General features: G+C 43.8%; 2 protein-coding genes across 2 annotated transcripts; one reads left to right on the top strand and one right to left on the bottom strand.

Annotated features, from left to right (window-relative positions):
• Positions 1 to 413: 413 nt before the first annotated feature.
• Positions 414 to 14,378, top strand: sec31b (SEC31 homolog B, COPII coat complex component). The gene is made up of 26 exons (XM_057358065.1): positions 414 to 497; positions 993 to 1,085; positions 1,281 to 1,404; positions 1,728 to 1,923; positions 2,007 to 2,102; positions 2,418 to 2,558; positions 2,647 to 2,789; positions 2,869 to 2,968; positions 3,130 to 3,291; positions 4,250 to 4,402; positions 5,935 to 6,159; positions 6,249 to 6,323; positions 6,415 to 6,501; positions 6,582 to 6,684; positions 6,769 to 6,947; positions 7,034 to 7,160; positions 7,261 to 7,406; positions 7,501 to 7,674; positions 7,861 to 7,977; positions 9,466 to 9,598; positions 9,697 to 10,044; positions 10,706 to 10,764; positions 10,930 to 11,055; positions 11,143 to 11,262; positions 12,627 to 12,698; positions 12,778 to 14,378. Exons 2-26 carry the CDS (start codon positions 1,007 to 1,009, stop codon positions 12,955 to 12,957), a joined length of 3,465 nt encoding a protein of 1,154 aa, XP_057214048.1. The 5' UTR covers positions 414 to 497; positions 993 to 1,006; the 3' UTR covers positions 12,958 to 14,378.
• A 1,343-nt stretch (positions 14,379 to 15,721) lies between these two features.
• On the bottom strand, positions 15,722 to 19,640 carry scd (stearoyl-CoA desaturase (delta-9-desaturase)). The gene is made up of 6 exons (XM_057358066.1): positions 19,353 to 19,640; positions 18,937 to 19,158; positions 18,621 to 18,751; positions 17,686 to 17,891; positions 17,379 to 17,611; positions 15,722 to 17,212 (listed from the first exon to the last, which is right to left on the bottom strand). The coding sequence occupies exons 2-6, from the start codon at positions 19,148 to 19,150 to the stop codon at positions 17,013 to 17,015; spliced, it is 984 nt and encodes a 327-aa protein (XP_057214049.1). The 5' UTR covers positions 19,151 to 19,158; positions 19,353 to 19,640; the 3' UTR covers positions 15,722 to 17,012.
• Between the last annotated feature and the right edge of the window lie 1,042 nt (positions 19,641 to 20,682).

The following is a 20,682-nucleotide window of genomic DNA, read 5'->3' as shown; positions in this document are numbered from 1 at the left end:
ACCACCAGGATGAACTCGCACACAGTGTGCAGTATTTAAAGCCTTAATATATCGAACAAGAATCAAACGAGTTCCTCTTTTGTAGTGAAAATTGTCATTTTTAGGTATTTTCTGAGGTATTTTCACAAACTTACAAACATAAAAGAGGGCCGTTTTTAGTATTTTTAGGCTTAACTGGTGTATTATAGTAATGAAAGGAAAATATGTTATTCGTTATTATTAAAGGTATGGTTAAACATATATACATGCTTCAATATTAACGCATCATTATAGTATTCATGCAAATATTAATTCTTTCGTTGTTACGTTAGTACGACGACAAATGAAGTCAGACCGTTGAAATATTGAATGAACGAAGAGTCGTATAATCCGTCCGTCTCGGCCGCCGTACTGGACTACGCTTCCGCTTTTGACTACATTTCCCATGAGTGACGCAATCAGCGCCGCTAAACTCTCAGCGACACACAAACCAGACAAACGAATTATTACACACAGCTGTAAGTACACGCACAACGCTGGCTGCAGTTTGGCGTTTTGACTGTAAACTCTGGTCTGTGATGTTTTATTGTGCGTGTCTGCGATGTGTTTGTGTGTGTTTAACGCGCAGACAGCGAGCCGCCGACGGCTAATGCTAACGGTAGATGATCAGGAATTAAAAACTGTGATTATAAACATTCACTGCTCCTCTGTATAAACTCTACACTGCTCTTATGACACACACAGAGGGTTTATAAAGACTGTGAGAGTGAAATATTTATGTGAGCGAACCGATCAGACGAGTGAGTGACAGCTGATGGTATATCTTACACTTACACTGCGTGAGTTTAACCTAGTTCTAGCTTCAGTATGAATGTTTATCAAGTAAATGAACATTATTGATCGCTTGTCTCCTGTTCAGTGATGTATGGTATGTGATATTAGAAGCTTTAGGTTGATCTGGGATGGCTGGTGTTAATCACGTCATGGACTACAGGCTGTTCTTGTTCTTTTAGAGGCTTGAAGGAAGATGAGATTAAAGGAGATACTCAGGACAGCGACCCAAGCATGGAGTCCTGCAATACAACATCCTGCATACCTGGCCCTGGGTGAGTGTGTGTGCGCCTCAGGTTCTTATTGTGTCGTGTGTCACCACATATAAACCAAGAAATGAGGCTTTGGGCATAGGCAGTGATCATAATCATAATATCATAAGAAATATCTTAATGGAATAACGTCTGTTGTGAATGATGTTATTCAGAACACATTCATCTGATTTCCTTTCTCCTCCTGGCGGTCTACAGGTACGGCTGCCCAGCAGCTGGACGCGTCCTTCAACACCAGCTCTGCGCTGGAGATCTTTGAGATGGATTTTGCCGATACATCCATGGACATGAAGCTCAAAGGAACTCTGCCCACCTCCAACAGGTGTGTCACTGTCACACATTTCATCAGTGTTCACAGCAGCTGTCTTTACAATCGATACACTTTTAAATGGCAGTGATTCGCTTATAACATGTAGCTTGTGTTCAGTTTTAAGGTGTGTCATTCAAATTTCTCTTCTGGGGTGATTTGCTTATGTTTATGATAGAGATGCGCTGATTGCGATTTTCTTGGCCGATTCCGGTTTCCGATTTTATTCAAAGTGAAACCTGCCGATTCCGATGTTCTATCAAGTTATTGGTTTGTTCACAGGGCGTGAAGCGCTTCAACGACATTGCTGTCAGGTTAATGCTTGTGTGTGTGTGTAGGTTTCACAGTTTGATCTGGACGGCGTTTGATACAGACGGTAAAGATTCAACTGGACGGCTCATTGGAGGCAGTGAAAACGGAACCCTGACCATCTTCGGTCCGGACAGTATTCTGAGCTCGGGAGACGATGCCGTGATGGGACAGGCCAACAAACACACTGGCCCTGTGCGTGCGCTCGACTACAACCGCTTCCAGGTAGCGTTCAGAGGCAGTCTTTCGTTGAAATCAAATCTCTCTGTGCGGCTGATGATGAACACACACGCGTTTCTGCGTTTCAGAGTAATCTCATCGCATCGGGATCGAACGATTCAGAAATATACATCTGGGATCTGAACAGCTTTAGTAATCCAATGACACCGGGAGCAAAGTCACAGGTAGCGATCACACACATCTGGAATTATAACATTTCTTCAAATGTTTGTTTGTGATGTCATTCGATTGAAAGTGAAAGCATTTGTCTCTCTGTTTCTTCAGCTCTGTGAGGTAAGATCACGTTCTGGTGAGGATGGGATGTGTGTGTGTGTGTGTGTGTGCGTGTGTGTGTGTGTGTTGGTTTGAGTTTAAATGGGATTGATGAACCTCTTCACTAACATCTCGCTCTGATTTCTTTCTTGTGTGAATAATGAACTGAAGCTGAAGGTTTGTGTAAGTGTGTGTCAGACATCTGCTGTGTGTTGTGCGTGTTACAGCCAGCGGAGGACGTCAGCGTAGTGGCGTGGAACAGACAGGTGCAGCACATCCTGGCATCCGCCAACCCCAGCGGAAAAGCCGTGGTGTGGGACCTGAGGAAGAACGAGCCCATCATCAAAATCAGTGACCATAGCAACCGGGTACGAGTGTCCAGACCAGTCAAGCACATTTTTGCATAGTATTACTTCATACGTGTGTGAGAGTGCTTCACGTGTTGTGTGACATTAGATGCACTGCTCCGGGATGTTGTGGCATCCAGACGTGGCCACTCAACTGGTTCTGGCCTCAGAGGACGACAGACTGCCTGTGATACAGATGTGGGACCTTCGGTTTGCCACCTCACCGCTCAAAGTCATGGAGAGCCACACCAGGTCGAGATCACCAAAAGCTTGTGTCAGGGGCGTGATCGCTTCAGTTGCTGATCTGATGATTCCTGTTTTCATGTTTCAGAGGGATTCTGTCAATCTCGTGGAGTCAGGCCGACCCCGAGCTTCTGCTGAGCAGTGGGAAAGACAATCGAATCCTGTGCTGGAACCCAAACACTGCCGAGGTCAGTCTCACCCGTTTCATTTGTTCATTCATTCGTTTGTTTGTTTACGGAGACGCTCTGAAAACCCCCCCAAAATATTTGACTGTATTAGATCTAAGAGAAGAATCAATCTGTTGATGTTAATCTGTGTCATTGATCTCTTGTTCTGCCTCTGGCTGCAGGTGATTTACGAGCTGCCGACAGCCAATCAGTGGTGTTTCGATGTGCAGTGGTGTCCTCGTAACCCCGCCCTCCTGTCAGCCGCATCATTTGACGGGCGGATCAGTGTGTACTCCATCATGGGTGGGCGTCTTCAACAGCATCAACACAGTACTGTGGATCAGGTATCATGAAGATGACGACACCTCTTCTGTGAAAGCATAACAACGCCTGATGTCCATAAATGAGAAATAGGAAACAAAACGACAATTGCTGCGTTCCAATTCGCATACTATCCGTCCTAAATAGTATTCCAAAATAGGATTAGTACGTACCAGATCGTAGTATGTTGAAAAGAGTATTCCAAAGATTCCCGGATGGTCGACTGCTTCCGGTAGAAATTGGAAGTGCAGATCGATGCACACTCTAACGGCTGATATTACCCACAACTCACCGCGAGTAGGCGGAGTTTAGAATTAAATAATTGATGCGTCACTAAATTAATAAATATAACTATAGAGTTAACATTACATATGAAACAATGAATAAATAAGTACTTCAGTGGAAAGAAGAGCTGTATTTTGATGTGTGTGACAGTTAATGGCCACAATGTTGTCTAGGCAACAACGGCCACTTCCTCTTCCTGTTTATCCCAGTGTGTGCATACTATATTGCTACACACTAAAATGTTCATACTTTTCCATAACAAAAGCACTACATACTTTTATTGCATACTATAGGATGTCGAATTGGGACGCAGCGCATGTTTTATAGCTAAAGGGACAAAAATAAAATTTCTGTCATCATTTACGTATTCCCCCTCAATCCTGTATGCGAGTCTTTCTTCAGTGAAACGCAACAGAAGATATTTCGAGAAATGTCTTGGTGGTTTTGTGTTCATACAATGGAAGTCAATGGAGTTCAGTGCTGTTTGGTTATCAACGTTCTTCGAAATATCTTCTTTTGTGTTTTACAGAAGAAAGAAACTCGTACAGGTTTGACATGACACGAAGGAGAGTAAATGACGAAAGACTTTCCATTTTTGGGTGAACTATCCCTTTATACGTCTCCGGTGAATAGATAACAGAATCATTTTTGTCTCGGTGCTTGCAAAGATGAACTCTAGACAATCGATTTCTCTAGATCTCGGCTTCGTTCGACACCAGCGACCCATTTGGAACGGGTCAGACTCTTCCACCTCTCCAGATCCCTCAGCCCACAGTAGAGACCACCATCATCCCCCCACTGAAGAAGCCGCCCAAATGGGTGCGGAGACCCGTCGGCGCTTCATTCGCCGTGAGTATCATATCGATTATTAATCGATTAATCGTTTTCTTTTTACAGCGGGTGGATGTAACAACACGAAGCATATTTTTTTTTTTAGATTTAGATTTTTTAGATTTATGGTTCATTCATTGCTTAATTAACATGGCAGATGCAGGTATGTCGTCGAATTTAACATCACCTTCACATAAAAGGCAGCGGTTCATATAATTGCAGCCCCTATTTACAGCTAATCTTGTGACATTTTGTTTGTTATACTGAATCTTAAATGTAAAATAACCTGTTGTGTTTCAATATACCCAAGTGTGTTTAAAGTTTAATATTCAGGTTTGTGGCTCTTCATTTCTTTTTTTAATTCACCATTGTAACGTGATATTTACTGAACTTTTTTAGAAATATCTATAGGATTTCTATAGTATTAAATCTATAATCATTGACTCAAATCGAGAATCGAACCGAGAGCATGTGAATCGCAATCGAACCGAGAGCTTGTGAATCGGAATCGAACCGAGAGCTTGTGAATCGGAATCGAATCGAGAGCTCGTGAATCGGAATCGAATCGAACCGAGAGCTTGTGAATCGGAATCGAACCGAGAGCTCGTGAATCGGAATCGAACCGAGAGCTCGTGAATCGGAATCGAATCGAGAGCTCGTGAATCGGAATCAAACCGAGAGCTCGTGAATCGGAATCTAACCGAGAGCTCGTGAATCGGAATCGAATCGAACCGAGAGCTCGTGAATCGGAATCGAATCGAGAGCTTGTGAATCGGAATCGAATCGAGAGCTTGTGAATCGGAATCGAATCGAACCGAGAGCTTGTGAATCGGAATCGAACCGAGAGCTTGTGAATCGGAATCGAACCGAGAGCTTGTGAATCGGAATCGAATCGAGAGCTTGTGAATCGGAATCGAACCGAGAGCTTGTGAATCGGAATCGAATCGAGAGCTTGTGAATCGAAATCGAATCGAGAGCTTGTGAATCGGAATCGAATCGAGAGCTTGTGAATCGGAATCGAATTGAATCGAGAGCTTGTGAATCGGAATCGAATTGAATCGAGAGCTTGTGAATCGGAATCGAATTGAACCGAGAGCTTGTGAATCGGAATCGAATTGAACCGAGAGCTTGTGAATCGGAATCGAATCGAGAGCTTGTGGAATCGAATCGAGAGCTTGTGAATCGGAATCGAATCGAGAGCTTGTGAATCGGAATCGAATCAAGAGCATGTGAATCGGAATCGAATTGAACCGAGAGCTTGTGAATCGAATCGAGAGCTTGTGAATCGGAATTGAATCGAGAGCGTGTGAATCGGAATCGAATCGAATCGAGAGCTTGTGAATCGGAATTGAATTGAGAGCGTGTGAATCGGAATCGAATCGAGAGCTTGTGAAGTGGAATTGAATCGAGCGTGTGAATCGGAATTGAATCGAGAGCTTGTGAATCCAAATCGAACCAAGAGCTTGTGAATTGGAATCGTTACCCAGCCCTAGTTCCACGCGTCCCGTATGTCTGGAATGAGTTCTGATGTTCCTCTTGTCTCTCTTCAGTTCGGTGGAAAACTAATAACGTTTGAGAACCCGAAACAGCAGCAGTCGTCTCAGCCGCTCGCTCGGCACGTGCGCGTCAGTCAGGTGACCACGGAAACAGAGTTTCTGGAGCGCTCGACCGAACTGCAGGCCACTCTACAGTCGGGATCTTTCTCCAGGTACTGTCAGAAGAAGATGACGAGCGCGCCTTCAGACGCCGAGCAAGACGTCTGGAGATTCATCAGAGTACGTGTTTAGATCTTATACTGTATGTGAAATGTAGCAGTCATGTGTGTGTTGATCTGTTGAAAAGTGTTTTCTGCGTGTGTCAACAGGTGAATTTTGAAGATGATGCTCGTGTGAAGTTCTTGAAGCTGTTGGGGTTCAGTAAAGACGAGCTGCAGAAGAAGGTCCAGGGACTTGTTCAAGTTCTGTTCATCCTAACAATAGTTCGCATGATGAGAGGCGGTTTTGGTGATGTCTTAAATGTGTTTTCTTCAGATCTCTGCGTGTCTGGGGAGAAGCCTGCAGCCCAACGGTTTAGATGTCAACGCTTTGGCTGAAAAGATGCGGACTCTCTCCGATCAGGTCGGTTCTGACGTGCGTCACACCCTCGTGATTTCTCCCAGTGATTAAAGGTGACGTCATTGCCTCTCTCGTCCAATCAGATGGCAGATGAGCCGGCCGTCGCAGGCAGCAATTCCCCTGCGGATTTCTTCACTCGGCTCCCAAAGAAAGAGAAGGAATCGTATCGTATCCCCGTGTCCTCAGGTGAGCGCTTGACACTCAAACACTTCACGATGAACGTTCAGTCGTTTGCTTAGCGTCAACGCTGCTGTCGCGTGTCGTGTGTAGACACAGACGGTTTGATCAGTCAGGCTCTGCTAGTGGGCAACTTCGAGGGAGCCGTGGATCTGTGTTTAAATGACGGCCGTTTCGCCGAGGCCATCCTCCTGTCAATCAGCGGAGGGAAGGAGCTACTGAAGAAGACCCAGCAGCAGTACCTCGACCAACACACCAACAGCGTCTCCATGGTAACAGCAGACAGCATGTCAGAAGTAACACACCGACGGTTTCACGTGATGGAGACATGCGAGTTACAGATGTGTTGTGTGTTCAGTTGATCTCGTCGGTGGTGACGCAGAACTGGCGTGATATCGTTCAGAGCTGTGAGCTGGACAACTGGAAGGAGGCGTTAGCAGCCCTGCTAACATATGCTAACCCGGAAGAGTTCGCACCTCTGTGCGGTGAGATGGCGCGAGTTCAGTTTGTGTGACTTGAAACACGGCTCGTCCAATCAGATTAAAGAGCGTGTGTGTGTGTGTGTGTGTGTGTCGGTGTGTGTAGATACGCTTGGCTCTCGTCTGGAGGCTGAAGGAACAGAGAAGACGTGTCTGCAGGCGTGTCTGTGTTATATCTGCTCTGGAAACATCGAGCGTCTGGTGGAGTGTTGGACGTTACAGAGAGATTGTTCCTCTCCTCTCACACTCGAGGTCTCGCACTCGCACATTCATGTCCTGACGCCCGTGTGTTTCACATCGTGCGTGATGATGTCATGTCATGACGTCTGTGTTCATGTGTGTTCAGGATCTGGTGGAGAAGGTGATGATCTTGCGTAAGTCCATCGAGCGTTCGCGCAGCGGTGAGGTTTGTGTTCAGAGCTCAGCGCTGACGGAGAAACTCATCCAGTACTCCAGCATTCTGGCATCACAGGGCAGTTTGAGCGCTGCGCTCGGCTACCTGCCCGACGCCTCTGACCAGGTATAACACACACACACACACACACCACAAAAGAAATGTACAGTGACAGGAAACAAATTGACAATAATCATCCAAACATCTGCCCAAAACACACGGCGTTGTTTTACACACACAAAACAACTCACTTTTGTTTGTGTATATTTAAATGTTTAGTTTAGTGTGATTGCGTTTGTGTTTGTGTTCCAGCCTGGTGTTAGGATGTTGAGAGACAGACTGTCTCATGCTAAGGGTGAGAGACAACAACAACCATCAGCACCAGCAGGAGGAGCCAAACCATCAGTCATCACAAACACACACACACAGGTGAGACTCACACACACACACACGCACAATGTCAGTGCCATGACACACACACACGTAGATGAGATACACACCTTCAGTAACCACAACACACCTTTAGCACCCATAACACACACAAATAACATCAGTGCCATGACACACGCACAGAAGAGACACACCATCAGCAGCCACGACGCACACACACACACAGACATGCACACACGCACACACACACGTCTGGTTTACTATCTCCGTGGGGACAGTCCATGTGTTTTACACTGTACAAACTGTATATTTTATCCCCTAAACCTAAAGATCATAGAAAACTTTTTGCATTTTTAGATTTAAAAAAATATATTGTTCTGTACAATTTCTAAGCGTTTGTGCCCGTGGGGACCTCAATTTTGACACGAGTCCCCATGTGCTGGTGTGCATTCAGGTTTAGGTCCCCACCGGGATATACAAACATGTTCAGACACCTTTAGCAGCCACTACATACAACTACAAACTCACAAATACACACACACACACATACTGATGTCTGGACTCAGACGTCCATGTGTGCTCCAGTTGTTCCAGGGTTATGTGTACTCATCAGGGACTTTGATATAAATCTGTGATGATTATATGATCATGCTGACAGTTCATTTGCTTTCTGATGGCCTTGTGCAGTTTATGTAAGCTGAAGCTGGTGTACAGTGCGTGTGCTGTTGACACGTGGACATCTCCCTCTGAACGCTTCAGATTTACTGTCTACACAAATACTGCATCATCGCATCTGCACAACCGGAACCTTTAACCACTATATTCACCAGCGTGTATTACTCCACACCAGGGGTTCCCAAAGCAGGGGTCGCAAGATGATATCCAGAAATCTTTTTCTAATAGGAATATTTAATCAATGAGTGTAAAAATATTAGTTAAGTTACAAATAAAACCCTGCAAATGAAAAGCCATCAGCCTTTGGAATTTCCTCCCTCTGGATCGTGACCCCTGAGGTGATTACGTCACATTAACGACATCAGCGACCGTCCATTTACGATCAGAGAGTCCATTTACAGCACCACGTTAAACAGTCCCATGTGCACGCAGATTATTCTTCAGGCTTGAAGTTTAGGATATTCTCATTTGTCGAAATGAAACGTTAATTAATATCGACCAAAGACAATGCCGGGAGGCCAGCGGAGGAGGGGCCGCAGTCAGAAAGGCCATCGACCTCTGGTACGAAAACAGGCCGAACATCCGTCAGCACTCCAATCAGTTTGATTAAATTTGACCGTCTGTAGTAATAGTTTGGATAGACCTAATAAGTGCAGTTGCGCGCAATATTTGGATACTTGACCCACCTCCGAGGATAGTGGGCGACTCGAGCCATCGGCACTGTTATTTTGGGGGTCGCGGGCTGCTCTACACGATCATGTTTGTCTTTATGATGTTTTCTCAAATGAAGTGAAGTGTGTTGCGTTTTCTGTCATTTGAATGTAAGTGTGTTATATTGTGTCTTGTGTCCAGGGGCAGTACACACCCTCAGTGCCTCCTCAGATGCCCCCTCACCGTCTCTTCACACCTCAGCAGATTCCTGATTCTGGAGTGCCACGCCCGACTCCGAGACCAACGTACCCACAACACCCCGCCACAGCCCCAGGTACCCATCAGTGACCAATCGGCAAAAATGATAATCTGTCCATTACACAGTTCCATTTCAAACTTCATAAATTTGTCCTTATAATCTTGGACTTGCAGGTTTCCCCCCCTCTCGGCCGTTCCCACCTCAGTCGGGGCCTCTAGGAGCTCCTGGTGGTTTCATGTCAGGCCCACCGATGCCCCCCTCCAGTCTGGCAGGCCCTTCTGCAGCCCCCTCCTCTCCACCGGGACCCCTGATGAGAGGCGCCCCACCAGCTCCAGGATTCCTGTCTCCCACCTCTCTACCGGGGGGGGCGCCCGTGTTTCCAGCAGCGCCGCACGCACATGGACCCGCCCCCCCTCCCAGTGGCACATATCCACCTTTAGGCTCGGGGTATCCACAGGGGGGTCCGGGCGCTCCGGGGGCTAAGAGCTTCAGCTCTGCTGCTGTCCATCCTCCACCCACAGGTAAAGCACACGCTGCCGACAGGTGCGGCGGCACATCACAGCTCTTGTACATGGTGTAACTGGAAAGTTTTGATTTGCAGGACACGTGCCATGGCTGAGACATCACAGAGATGAGGAAGGTGACAGGAAGTGTGTGTGCGTGTTTGGTTTATGAGGGCTTTGCATTGGCATGATAGTTTTTATATATTGAGCTTGTCAAGATTTCTTTATTTTGTTTAGTCAAATATCATTTATAATGTTTATTAAGCTGTTTGAATGTCGGGTAGCTTGATGAGATAAACCTCCTCCTCATCATGATGTGGTCTGTACGTCGTGTGTATTAGCTTTTTTACAAGCCTGTTGTTTTAAGGATTAGCTCTCAGATTCAGCTTGTGGCCGGCCGTGTGCTCTCAGCGAGGGTGAAATCATCTCTAAATGACTGTGTGCTGTGTGGCTTTACATGACATGATAATGGCTCCAAAATAGACAAACGTTTCTCAAACTACTCATTTTTCTGAGCTTGTTACGCAGATATGAATGTGATTGTACGTGGTTTTGTTTTCAGTGACATCTGTTTTTCATGCGACGCAAGGGTTTCCCTACATGTGTTCTGTGATTAATGTGACCTTATTGCACATTATTTGAATCAACACCATGCATGTCTGAATATTTTCTCTCTCAGGTGTTCAGGACGGGTGGAACGACCCTCCAGCTGTGCGCGCAGCTTCACGGAAGCAGAAGGTGATTTGTGTTTATGTCAGCGTAATGATTTCCGTCATCAACATTGCAGCAATGCTTCAATGTCTCATCTCAGTCTTCATGTCTCGTGGGCATTAATATGGTTTGCTGTAGTTGAATGCTGTTTAAATGAGTGTGTGTGTGTGTGTGTGTGTGTGTGTTCTACAGCTAGCAGAGAACTACACCCCTCCTGCCCCCATCACGACACCTGTCATGGGTTTTCCTGTGGAAGCTCCTGTAGTTCAGGAGAGATTTCAGGTGCCGCCCGGAGCTCCTCAGGAGCCCAGCATACAGGTGACAGAACGGCACGCACTGTCATGTGATCTCACGATGGAGTCTCGCCGTGTATGATGGATGTGTATATGTGTGTGTGCGTTTCAGTCTCTGCGTCAGCTTCCGGCCGAGCGTGTGGACCAGAAAGAGATTCCTGCAGAGCACTTGATACTGAAGAACACCTTCAGCAGTCTGGTGCAGCGCTGTCAGCTGTCCGCCACAGATCCGGTAAAAATGTCAAACATGAAACATTTCACACATGAACATCAAGCAATCGTTATGAGCAACACATTTACACGGCAAGAAGAAACTCCCATCAGTGCTGGAAAATAGTTCATGTGTCATCATGTCCGCAGTAAGAAGAACACCCAGCCTTATTCTCCTTTAACACATTAAAAATGCTCCTGATAGAGTCAGTGAAACTTTATCCGCTTCGTGCAATATCTCTTGCTTCATTCACTGTCTGATCTGATGTGTTACACAAAACTGGCAGAATGTTTGCGAGTCTGGCGAGCTGCAATCTCATTGACTTCTTTCAGCTTCTGTTAACACACTTGATGCAATAAGATAAAGCTTATCTGTGCATTTGGCAACGACCGTCACATTCATGCCACCAAAACGTTTTGATATTCAGCAGTCAAAGGTCTGACTACACAAGACAGATGGTCAATACACAGACACACACACCATATAGTTCAGGGGTCTCATTTATAACCGCTGCGTACGCACAAAATAGGCATAGAAATATGTGCATGCAATTTTCCACGAGAGAAAAATGACTTTGATGTGATTGTGGACACTGCTGGATCTGGTGGGGAAGCGACCCATTGGCTCGTATTTTTTTGTGTCTTGTACCGTCACGTGGATGGTAATATGGAAATTATATGTAGATGACATTATGCATAGTTATTACACGGCTCGTTGGAATGCTTGATTCTGATTGGCCAGTCGCGACATTTGCAGGTTCGTTATTCCCAGATAACAACCGCTCAAAACTAATAACACACGGTTACCCGGAATCAGCAAATCCATTTTGACCGGGTTTTTTTTGACAAATGAAATATAAATATGTCTTTTAATAACATGTATGACAATATATTTGCAAACCAAATTTCCTGTTCGTGACGTTTGAATGTCGTTTCTTACCTTAAAACCGAAATTAAACGGCTTTTCCTCGCGGAAGGTCTGCATTCGGTAAAAATGAGCTAATAAAATATTTCAAATTCACATTTTATGTCCGTTTTTTTTCTCATGTGTCATGTAGCCGTGTAATAAGCGGGATAATGCACAAGCAGCCGGCTGTTGTCGCGAAACATGCCCCTTCAGTGTTCTGCCATAACAACCGGCTGCCTGTACATTGTCCCTTACTTAAACTAGGCATCATAAGCTCCATATATGGTTATATATCGGGGAGATGACGTGGAGATACACGCACACGTTTTGTTTTTTTATCTGGAAACGTTTGTGTGTACGCAGAATCTTCCTGTTGTACGTGTGCACTTGAAGTATGAAACCTACGCAAAGTTTTATAAATGAGACCCCTGATCTTTAATTATGGTGATTGACATTTATTTCATCATTTTCTCCTGCAGCAAACAAAGAGAAAACTAGAGGATGCCTGTAAGCGTCTGGAGAATCTGTATGACAAACTGAGAGATCAGACGGTACGTTTGAGTTTAACTTCCCTCTTCGCACAGCTCAGGGATTCAGTGAATAACACCCGACGTGTTTTTTACCCGTCAGCTATCGCCCAGCATCCTTGCCGGCCTGCACGAGATCGCCCGCTGCGTCGCCGCCCGTAACTATCCGCAGGGACTGGAGGTCCACACGCAGGTGGTGAGCAGCAGTAACTTCAGCGAGATCTCGGCGTTCATGCCCGTTCTTAAAATGCTCATGACCATCGCCAACAAACTGGCTGTCTGACGCCGGCAGCATCATCATCACTCCTGCGTCAAACACGAGCGTTTGTGTGTTTCCTGATGTTGTTTATCTTCTGTAAGAATGAATACACCGTTAATCTCTGACTGTAGATCTCTGGTTCACTTCTGATGTGTTTTCTTTCATTCATAAAAGCAAGTGGAATGAATTTCTGCTTCACGAAATCAGTCTGACATTGAACTGGTTTTATGACGGGTTTGTGCTGATGTTTGATGAATGTGGCCTGATGTTTTTGTGGTGCAGAACGTTCTCTGGTCTCAGAGAGATGCTGTCTATAGTTCAATCATGACTCATGTTAGTAGATGAGGTTCATGTTTGAGTGGCCGATAAATTCAACATTTTATTGTGCTGAAGATCTTGGGAGGTTTGATGTTTGTCGGGTCATCTGATGGATGCCATCATAGTGCACTTGATTGGTTTGTTCTGAAAACACTCCCGCTGTTCTTCATACAGATCTTTAAGAGTTTCTTAAAAAGCTTTTGAGATTTATGAGCGTGTCATGAATTGTGCCGGTTATATTTCACTCCAAAATCAAACAAAAGATATAATGCCTTTAATTTTGCATGAAGAAAATGAACTTATTTTTAGAGTCATTGCGGTCTTTTGACTTTCTTCACATGACTGACAACCCCCCCACCACCTTCAAAACTTGTCAGTGATAAATAGAAATGACTCTTCATAGAAAAAAAATCATAAAGGCACTTCAACAGATGCAGGATGTGTAGATACATTAAAGAAAATAAATACTTGTTCTGCATTATTTTGAGAAGTCAAAATGCAAAAAGTATTTAAATGTTCTAAAAATAGGTTTTGTTTTCGTAATAAATATGATTTTAGGGTGAAATGTGGCCATGCTGTAACAGTAAAAGACTGAATGTAAGTGAATGTGCAAATCTTTGCTCTTTTATAAATTCATGTTCTACTTCTAGAAATCTCCACATCCGTCGACTTGTTTGTATCCGTCATGAATCTGATTCATTCTGAGTGAAGCTGAAAAACGTTTATATTCAGAGCTGCTTTCATTAACGTTGAATGTTTCACAGCCTTCGATTCACTGCTGGACTCCAAATCTCTCTTTATTCATTTATTCCCGTTAAACATCAAGTTCAGTGTCAAACTGCTAAAAGATTTATGAAACAATTTCATCATGCTCATAGAATGATATCTGAATAAAATTCACCTTGATGCCGAAAGTCAACATGAAAGCACATTCGTAACACATTATTTTAACAAACTGATATTTCTGAGACTGCATTAAACAGGCTTGACTTTATTTTGGGAGATTTGATGGACCGTTATGTCAATGCTGTTTGGATTGGATATAAGAAATATCAGTGATGTCATCTGAAAAATCATATAAGAGAGAAAAGTTGTTTTAATGAAAATAAACATTTTTATTCTTTGGACTAATGTGCACTGATAAATCATTCACATTAGATGTGTGCTTTACAAAAATAAATGGTCAATATTGAATTCATGTTGACTTTAAATGTATATGCCATGTAAACACACACAGAATAGGAGTGTGGTGCATCCTGATTCTGACCCCTTTAGGTCAAAGGTCAGGATGTTTTAGATCTCTAAAGATTTGTAAGAGTCAGAAAGCGTCTAGCCATGACAAATCAGCTAATTATTTACATTTCCACAATACGAATCTCTTTACAAATGACTTTTTCATTTAAATAAACTTTGGTTGAAACAGTTATTGATGTGCACGAGTTTATCCTCTAGAGGGCGCACACGAGCGTTTTCTGTTGATGACATAGCACGGTTTCAAATTTCTCTTAACTCTTTCAACAGTGTTTCATAAGAATCTTGCACATAAATAATCCTACTTATATTTTCCCAAGTAAATTACACATTAGCGGGAGATAAAATCAATTGTCATCCGTGGAGTCTGTGAATAAACTCAACAGAGGAAATTAACCTGTTTACACGTCACGTAGGGATGATTTATATTGCTTTATTTGGGTCATGTTTTAATTTAAATATTACTCTGATATGCCATCTGTATATTAATAACGTTTTATTTGAGACACGCATCATTTTTCAGGACAAACAGTACATGCTAGTTTCAGAATTTGAGAGCCGCTCGCTGATTGGTCCACACGAGTCATACGGCGCAGCTGATTGGCTTGCGCTGATCTGCTGTTGAAATTCCCGGGATGTCTTTTGACCTCGCGATAGTGTGACGCATGCATCCGTGTGTGAGGTGTTATATAGTTCATATTTAGTGATCGTTGCGTCATTGATTTATATAACGAGTTTAAACATTTTATATACTTTCCCCAATTTCGATATTTATCATTACAGTTGCGGTTATATCTTTAGTCAAATCTTTATTTGAAGAGTTTGGTTCTAAAATGAGATGATTCCGTTTTTAAAAAAATCAAAAATCATGTTTTTATTGTATTAGTTAGAGTTCTTATGGCTTAAATCAAAACAAACCAACCGCAGTTTGATTGATATTAATTGGAATTCACAATAAAAAAAAACATGATTTTTAATTTGATCTTGGAAGCAAACTCTTCATTTGTTGAAATAGGAGTGTCATTTGACTGATGCTGTGGTCATCAAACACGTGTGTTGGATATCTGTCAGCAACATTCAGACGTGACAGAATAAATGATTCAGGATTCCACCACATTCTTTGCTTTAATATTCTAGATGTTTGTTTTAGTTTAGTGAAATTCACTTGTATTTTTTGTGTGATAAATGTTTGTAATAAATTGACAAACGTGGCGAAAAGTTCTTCGCTTGACACTTTTATTTTCAGTTTTTATGAAACAAAAGTTTATTCACTACCACAAGCTGTTATCACAGAAACATCACATTAGTTTTCAAAAGTAGGGGCTTGAGCCTCCTACAGCATGAGAAATATCACAAACATCTCTGAATTAGAAGTGTCCAAGTGAAAACAAGGCGGTCACACCTGAATTTAGCCTGTGTGAGAGTCACACACTCAGTAAAGAAATAATTATAATTCAAATAAGTGCTGAACTATTGAAACACAAGCAACCTGTCGTAAGGATCAGTATCTTTAATAATAGAAACACCCAGGTGAACGGCTGGTCCAGGTCACACTATGCACCATCGGTTTTGGCATCAGAACACACCGCATTATTATCATTACCGTAAATCCATTTATGAATGTATTTGACAAACACATCTCGCTTTATTACTGGCATTAGAAAGCAGAGATTTGTAATATAACGCAGCATGCATTCACTAGCGCTGAGATCCATAACTACAAGATGAAAATGAAATGAAAGAACTCAAAAAAACCATCTTGCTCAATTAAATTCAAACGCAAACAAAACTGTTTCCAGTACTAAACACTAAAGAATCAGCCAGAAACACACTTACGAACATCTCTTTCGGGCCTTTCCATGACCTTCGTTGTCTTCTTGAAAGAGAAAATCAATGAATTTGCGGTGCGTGTTTGTCATTAAATTCATTTGAACCCCTTTCAGAGAATTACAAACCCGTCCGTTATCAAACGCTCAAAAATCATCACATGGATTTGAACTCTCGGAATCCTCCTCCAAAACTCGAAAGAACTAACAATTTGTGCAATCATCACGACAGTAAAAAGGTTTGGCAACTTGTGACGCATCAAAAAGAGGGCAGCATTTGGTCTACTTTAATTTCGATCAAATACAGTAAGGTGCAGAAAGTAAACATCTCTATCGCTGTAATTTCTCCAGCGTCGCACGATTAAATTTGCTAGGAGGCCAAATACTGAGGCGGTCGGCCTGTTTCTTGTGCGTGTGAGAGTCCTGGGACATCGGAAGCGTCAAAAAAAAAGAAAAAGAAGACAAATCTGCAGTCGAGAGAAAGCAGAGAACAGTTATCAAGAGAAGAGCGACACAAACAGATGATCCCAGAATTAAAGCCTCACAGGCTGGACAGGGGCGAAACACATTTGGCATTCAGAGTCGGAACCCAGCGGAGGCTTCTTCGCTGTCAAAGCCCATCACAGGCCTGAACCTCCTTTTGTCTTCAGGTGGGCGCTTTTTGGGGGGATGCACATGTAGAGTTTAGCCGCTCCTGTGACTGCTGTCTCCGGTGCGCTGAACCCGCGCCATCACCACCTCTTTGGACACGCGCTTCCGTTGACTCGCCAGGCCCAGAAAACACATCAGGTCGATGAAGCAGGTGGTCAGGTTGATCTTCCAGCCGTACTCGCTGGTGGCGTAGTCGTATGGAAACGTGTGGTGGTAATTATGGAAGCCCTCGCCTGAGAAAGGCACCAAAAGTTGGCATTGTGAACATACTTTCACGACAACATTTCGTTAGGGTTTCGCATACATCCTCGATTTCTATATGCTGTGCGTGAAGCTCGTAAGAGACAAGTGTGTGTGTGTGTGTGTGTGTGTGTGTGTGTGTGTGTGTGTCATACGCACCTATAGCGCTGAAGGTGACGAATCGGTTCTCTCTGGGATTGATGCTGCTGTCATACGGCCGGTTCCCCCACATGTGTGCAGCGCTGTTCACCAGCCATGTGGCGTTTAACGCCAGCATGTATCGGAGGATGGCGGGGATGAAATACGCCACCCACAGCGACTCGCCCCACAGGCAACACGGCACAGCCATCGGGACGACAAAACACATCAGCAGCACCAGAGGTTTGTAGTACCTGACACAGAAGAGAGAACCATCAGACACACTCGCTCGTCGGTCCACAGCTCACGACGCTCATACAGCACTCACCTCCTCTGGAACATCACCACTTTGTCTGCCTTCAGATCGCCGAGCTCCAGCTTGCGTCCCTTCTCGATGACGTCTGGGTGCTTCCGTACCAGCAGCCAGCCGATGTGAGCGAAGAAAAAGCCCCGTAAAGCGTTGTGAGGGTCGGCGTCCGTCTCAGAGTATTTGTGGTGAACGCGATGATCGCGAGCCCACTCGTAGATGTCGTTCTACGGCAGGAGATGAGAGCGTTAGACGCATCAAATGCTCCTGTGACCACCACAAACTACTGAAACTATCGCTGCGTCCAAAATGGCCTACTTCCATACTATATAGTAGGCGAAAATGAGTATGAGTCACGAGTAGTATGTCCGAAACCTCAGCATGCACGAAACAGTGGCGAGAAATACCCGGATGATTCCGCCGAGATTCCGGAGTGTGGATCGGATGGACACTTTTCTATCCCATGATGCCACGGGAGCCGAGCAATGGTCACATTTCAAAAGTAAATCAAATAAATAAGGCGGACGTCCTTTTTTAATGTAAGTGCCAATAAATGAATTTCTCCTGACTAAATAAATGATGTTGTAATTGCTGTTAATACCTCATAGGTCAAAGAGCATACGGGTCACATGACCATAAAGCATGGCGGACGCAGCGTGTCCCAAATCTATTCATACTACTCCCACTCATACTAGATAGAACGTAGTGTTTTAACGGCTGATAGGGAGCTACTTATTCAGACTCAGTACTCTCACAGGATGTGATTTCGGACGCAGCGTATGTTTCTCCATTTCTCTTCATTTTCATTCTGACGGCACTTCTGTACTTCAACAACTAGAATTACGTTCCCAGACAAACACAAATTGTGCCTTTCTACAGTTTTTGTATTACTGCTTTCATATCAGTGAGCTGTGAAATAACAGGTGTTTTTCAGATCTTCCTTTCGGCTTCAGTACCTGGAAGGCCATGGAGTTGCATGTGACCAGAAAGATCCGGAGAGGTAAAGATGCTCTGTATGATCTGTGACTCCAGAGTCTGTGTGCACCTGCCGTGATGCCCAGAGCGCTCAACACAAAACAAAGCAGCGCTGGAGGAAACACACACGATTAGTGGACACGAACAAATAAAACGAGTCTTTTATCCATTTACACGTGAAACAACAAACGTTTACGTCAGAATTTTCTCAATTCAAACAACCAACGACTTGATTTTGATCTCAAACGAGGTTGCACTCAAGTATGGGTTATGAAAATGTGCGAGTTTGATATTTACCCCACAGTAGTGTGAGTGGTTGTGCAGACGGCACGAGGAAGAGTCCGTACACAGCTCCGGTGTGCAGTAAAGTCATGAGGATGACGTTTCTCCACACTATAGACATGGGAGGCTTCGGGCCCGCTTTCTCCTCATACGTGTGATCGAACACATCCTCCACCGAGTCCGGCTCCGAGCGCCCGGCTGCACGTGACGTGACATCTGTGTCTGACATGGCGATCGCTACACACACACACACACACACACACACACACACACACACACACACACACAACAGAGACACACACTTGTTGTTATAACACAGTCATCGGGTCATGGTCACCGTATCATCAGCGGGTCACGCTGGATCAACACCGCAGAAACATCAGTCCGCGCGCGTCATCGCGCACTTACATTTAGACGAACAAAACACTCACCCGGGGTTTCCAGTGCAGCTGCGGTGGGTTTAGATTCACTGCTGACAACAGAAGAGACGAATAAAAGAGCGCGTTACACAGAGATAGTAGGACGAGTTAAAGCGCAAACTCCGCACGCACGCAGACGCCGATGCTAGTGATGCGCTGTGCTCTCGCGCTGAACGGCAGTAATATCGAGTTGCGATTGGCCAAAGAGTTGATGCCACCTCACTGGAGAGCTGTCATTGGCTGGTGTTCATCTGATGTTCGCCAGCATCCGAAGAGCCGAATCTCACCGAACCTCACCGGTGCTCACCAGTTCCTTTATACTGTAAACACACCCCATCGGCGAGGAGGAGGATCTGCTCGGTAACCAATCACGAGCCCTCACGAGCGTTTCTTCATTTGACAAACATCGCACTTAAAAAAAATACGACGATAATTAATTATAACGCTATGATTTTTATGTGTGTTATGCAAATCGCTTGAAATGAGTTCGATGTATTATTGGTTATAAAATGTTTATTTAAAACGTGCATTTTCTAACTAACTTTGGAACACCAAAACCATGCTATAGTGAATGAAAATGAACGTTTGTGTACGTTAAAGTTTAGCAACTGAAGTATTCGCAACGAAAGACACATTTTTGTCTGTGATTAAGAACCCAAACTTGACAATGTCTCATGAAAATGACAGTCTTGCAATATTCTGGTGAAATCCTTTCAAATGCATCATTCCACATTACACAATTTAATGGTCCACTGTTTCAAAAGCCAACTTGCATAAGTGAACTATTTTGATCAAAAAGACATTTTTAGTTGTTTACAACATTTTCAGACACAACACGACAGCATGTACAGAAGTTCTCAAACAGTATAACAGGAATACATCTCTTCCCACATTCATTCTCTCAGGATTATGAGAAATTCTTCAGATGTCTAAGACAGAAATCACTGACACTGAATCCTTAATGCAGTTATTTATCAGCTCTGCTTGTTTGAGATATACTTTTAGATTTTATTTTATGATCTCTGTATTTTATTTTGTGTAATTTCTGCAATAGAAGAACTACAGGATGTTGTAAATGACTTTTATTTACCTTCAAAACAAAATGGCCAATACACAGTGTGATAATGCTTGCATATAACAAACCAAAGCACCAATTTAGATGCTGTCAGAGATTGTTTAAAGCAAACAACCTCAAATTATTTCACTTGCCATATAATAAACAAAGAATTTCGTGTTTATGGCATGATATAACTCCACATCATCAAACCTATGAAGGTAATAAAGATTCTATATCACAGAGAAACAATTCACTTCTGATCATAAAGATGTTTCCCCTCATAAA

The sequence above is a fragment of the Triplophysa rosa genome, linkage group LG18 (assembly GCF_024868665.1).
Source record: "Triplophysa rosa linkage group LG18, Trosa_1v2, whole genome shotgun sequence".
Taxonomy (NCBI): Eukaryota; Metazoa; Chordata; class Actinopteri; order Cypriniformes; family Nemacheilidae; genus Triplophysa; species Triplophysa rosa.
This window is presented reverse-complemented; position numbering and strand designations above follow the sequence as displayed.

Coding starts and splice junctions, on each gene's coding strand:
- sec31b (XM_057358065.1), top strand. CDS start 1,007: ATGAGATTAAAGGAGATACTCAGGACAGCGACCCAAGCATGGAGTCCT. Junction 2,969..3,129: donor GGAACCCAAACACTGCCGAG/GTCAGTCTCACC, acceptor CTCTGGCTGCAG/GTGATTTACGAGCTGCCGAC. Junction 3,292..4,249: donor AACACAGTACTGTGGATCAG/GTATCATGAAGA, acceptor CGATTTCTCTAG/ATCTCGGCTTCGTTCGACAC.
- scd (XM_057358066.1), bottom strand. CDS start 19,150: ATGTCAGACACAGATGTCACGTCACGTGCAGCCGGGCGCTCGGAGCCG. Junction 17,892..18,620: donor GCAACTCCATGGCCTTCCAG/GTACTGAAGCCG, acceptor CTCCTGCCGTAG/AACGACATCTACGAGTGGGC. Junction 17,612..17,685: donor GTGGTGATGTTCCAGAGGAG/GTGAGTGCTGTA, acceptor CTTCTGTGTCAG/GTACTACAAACCTCTGGTGC.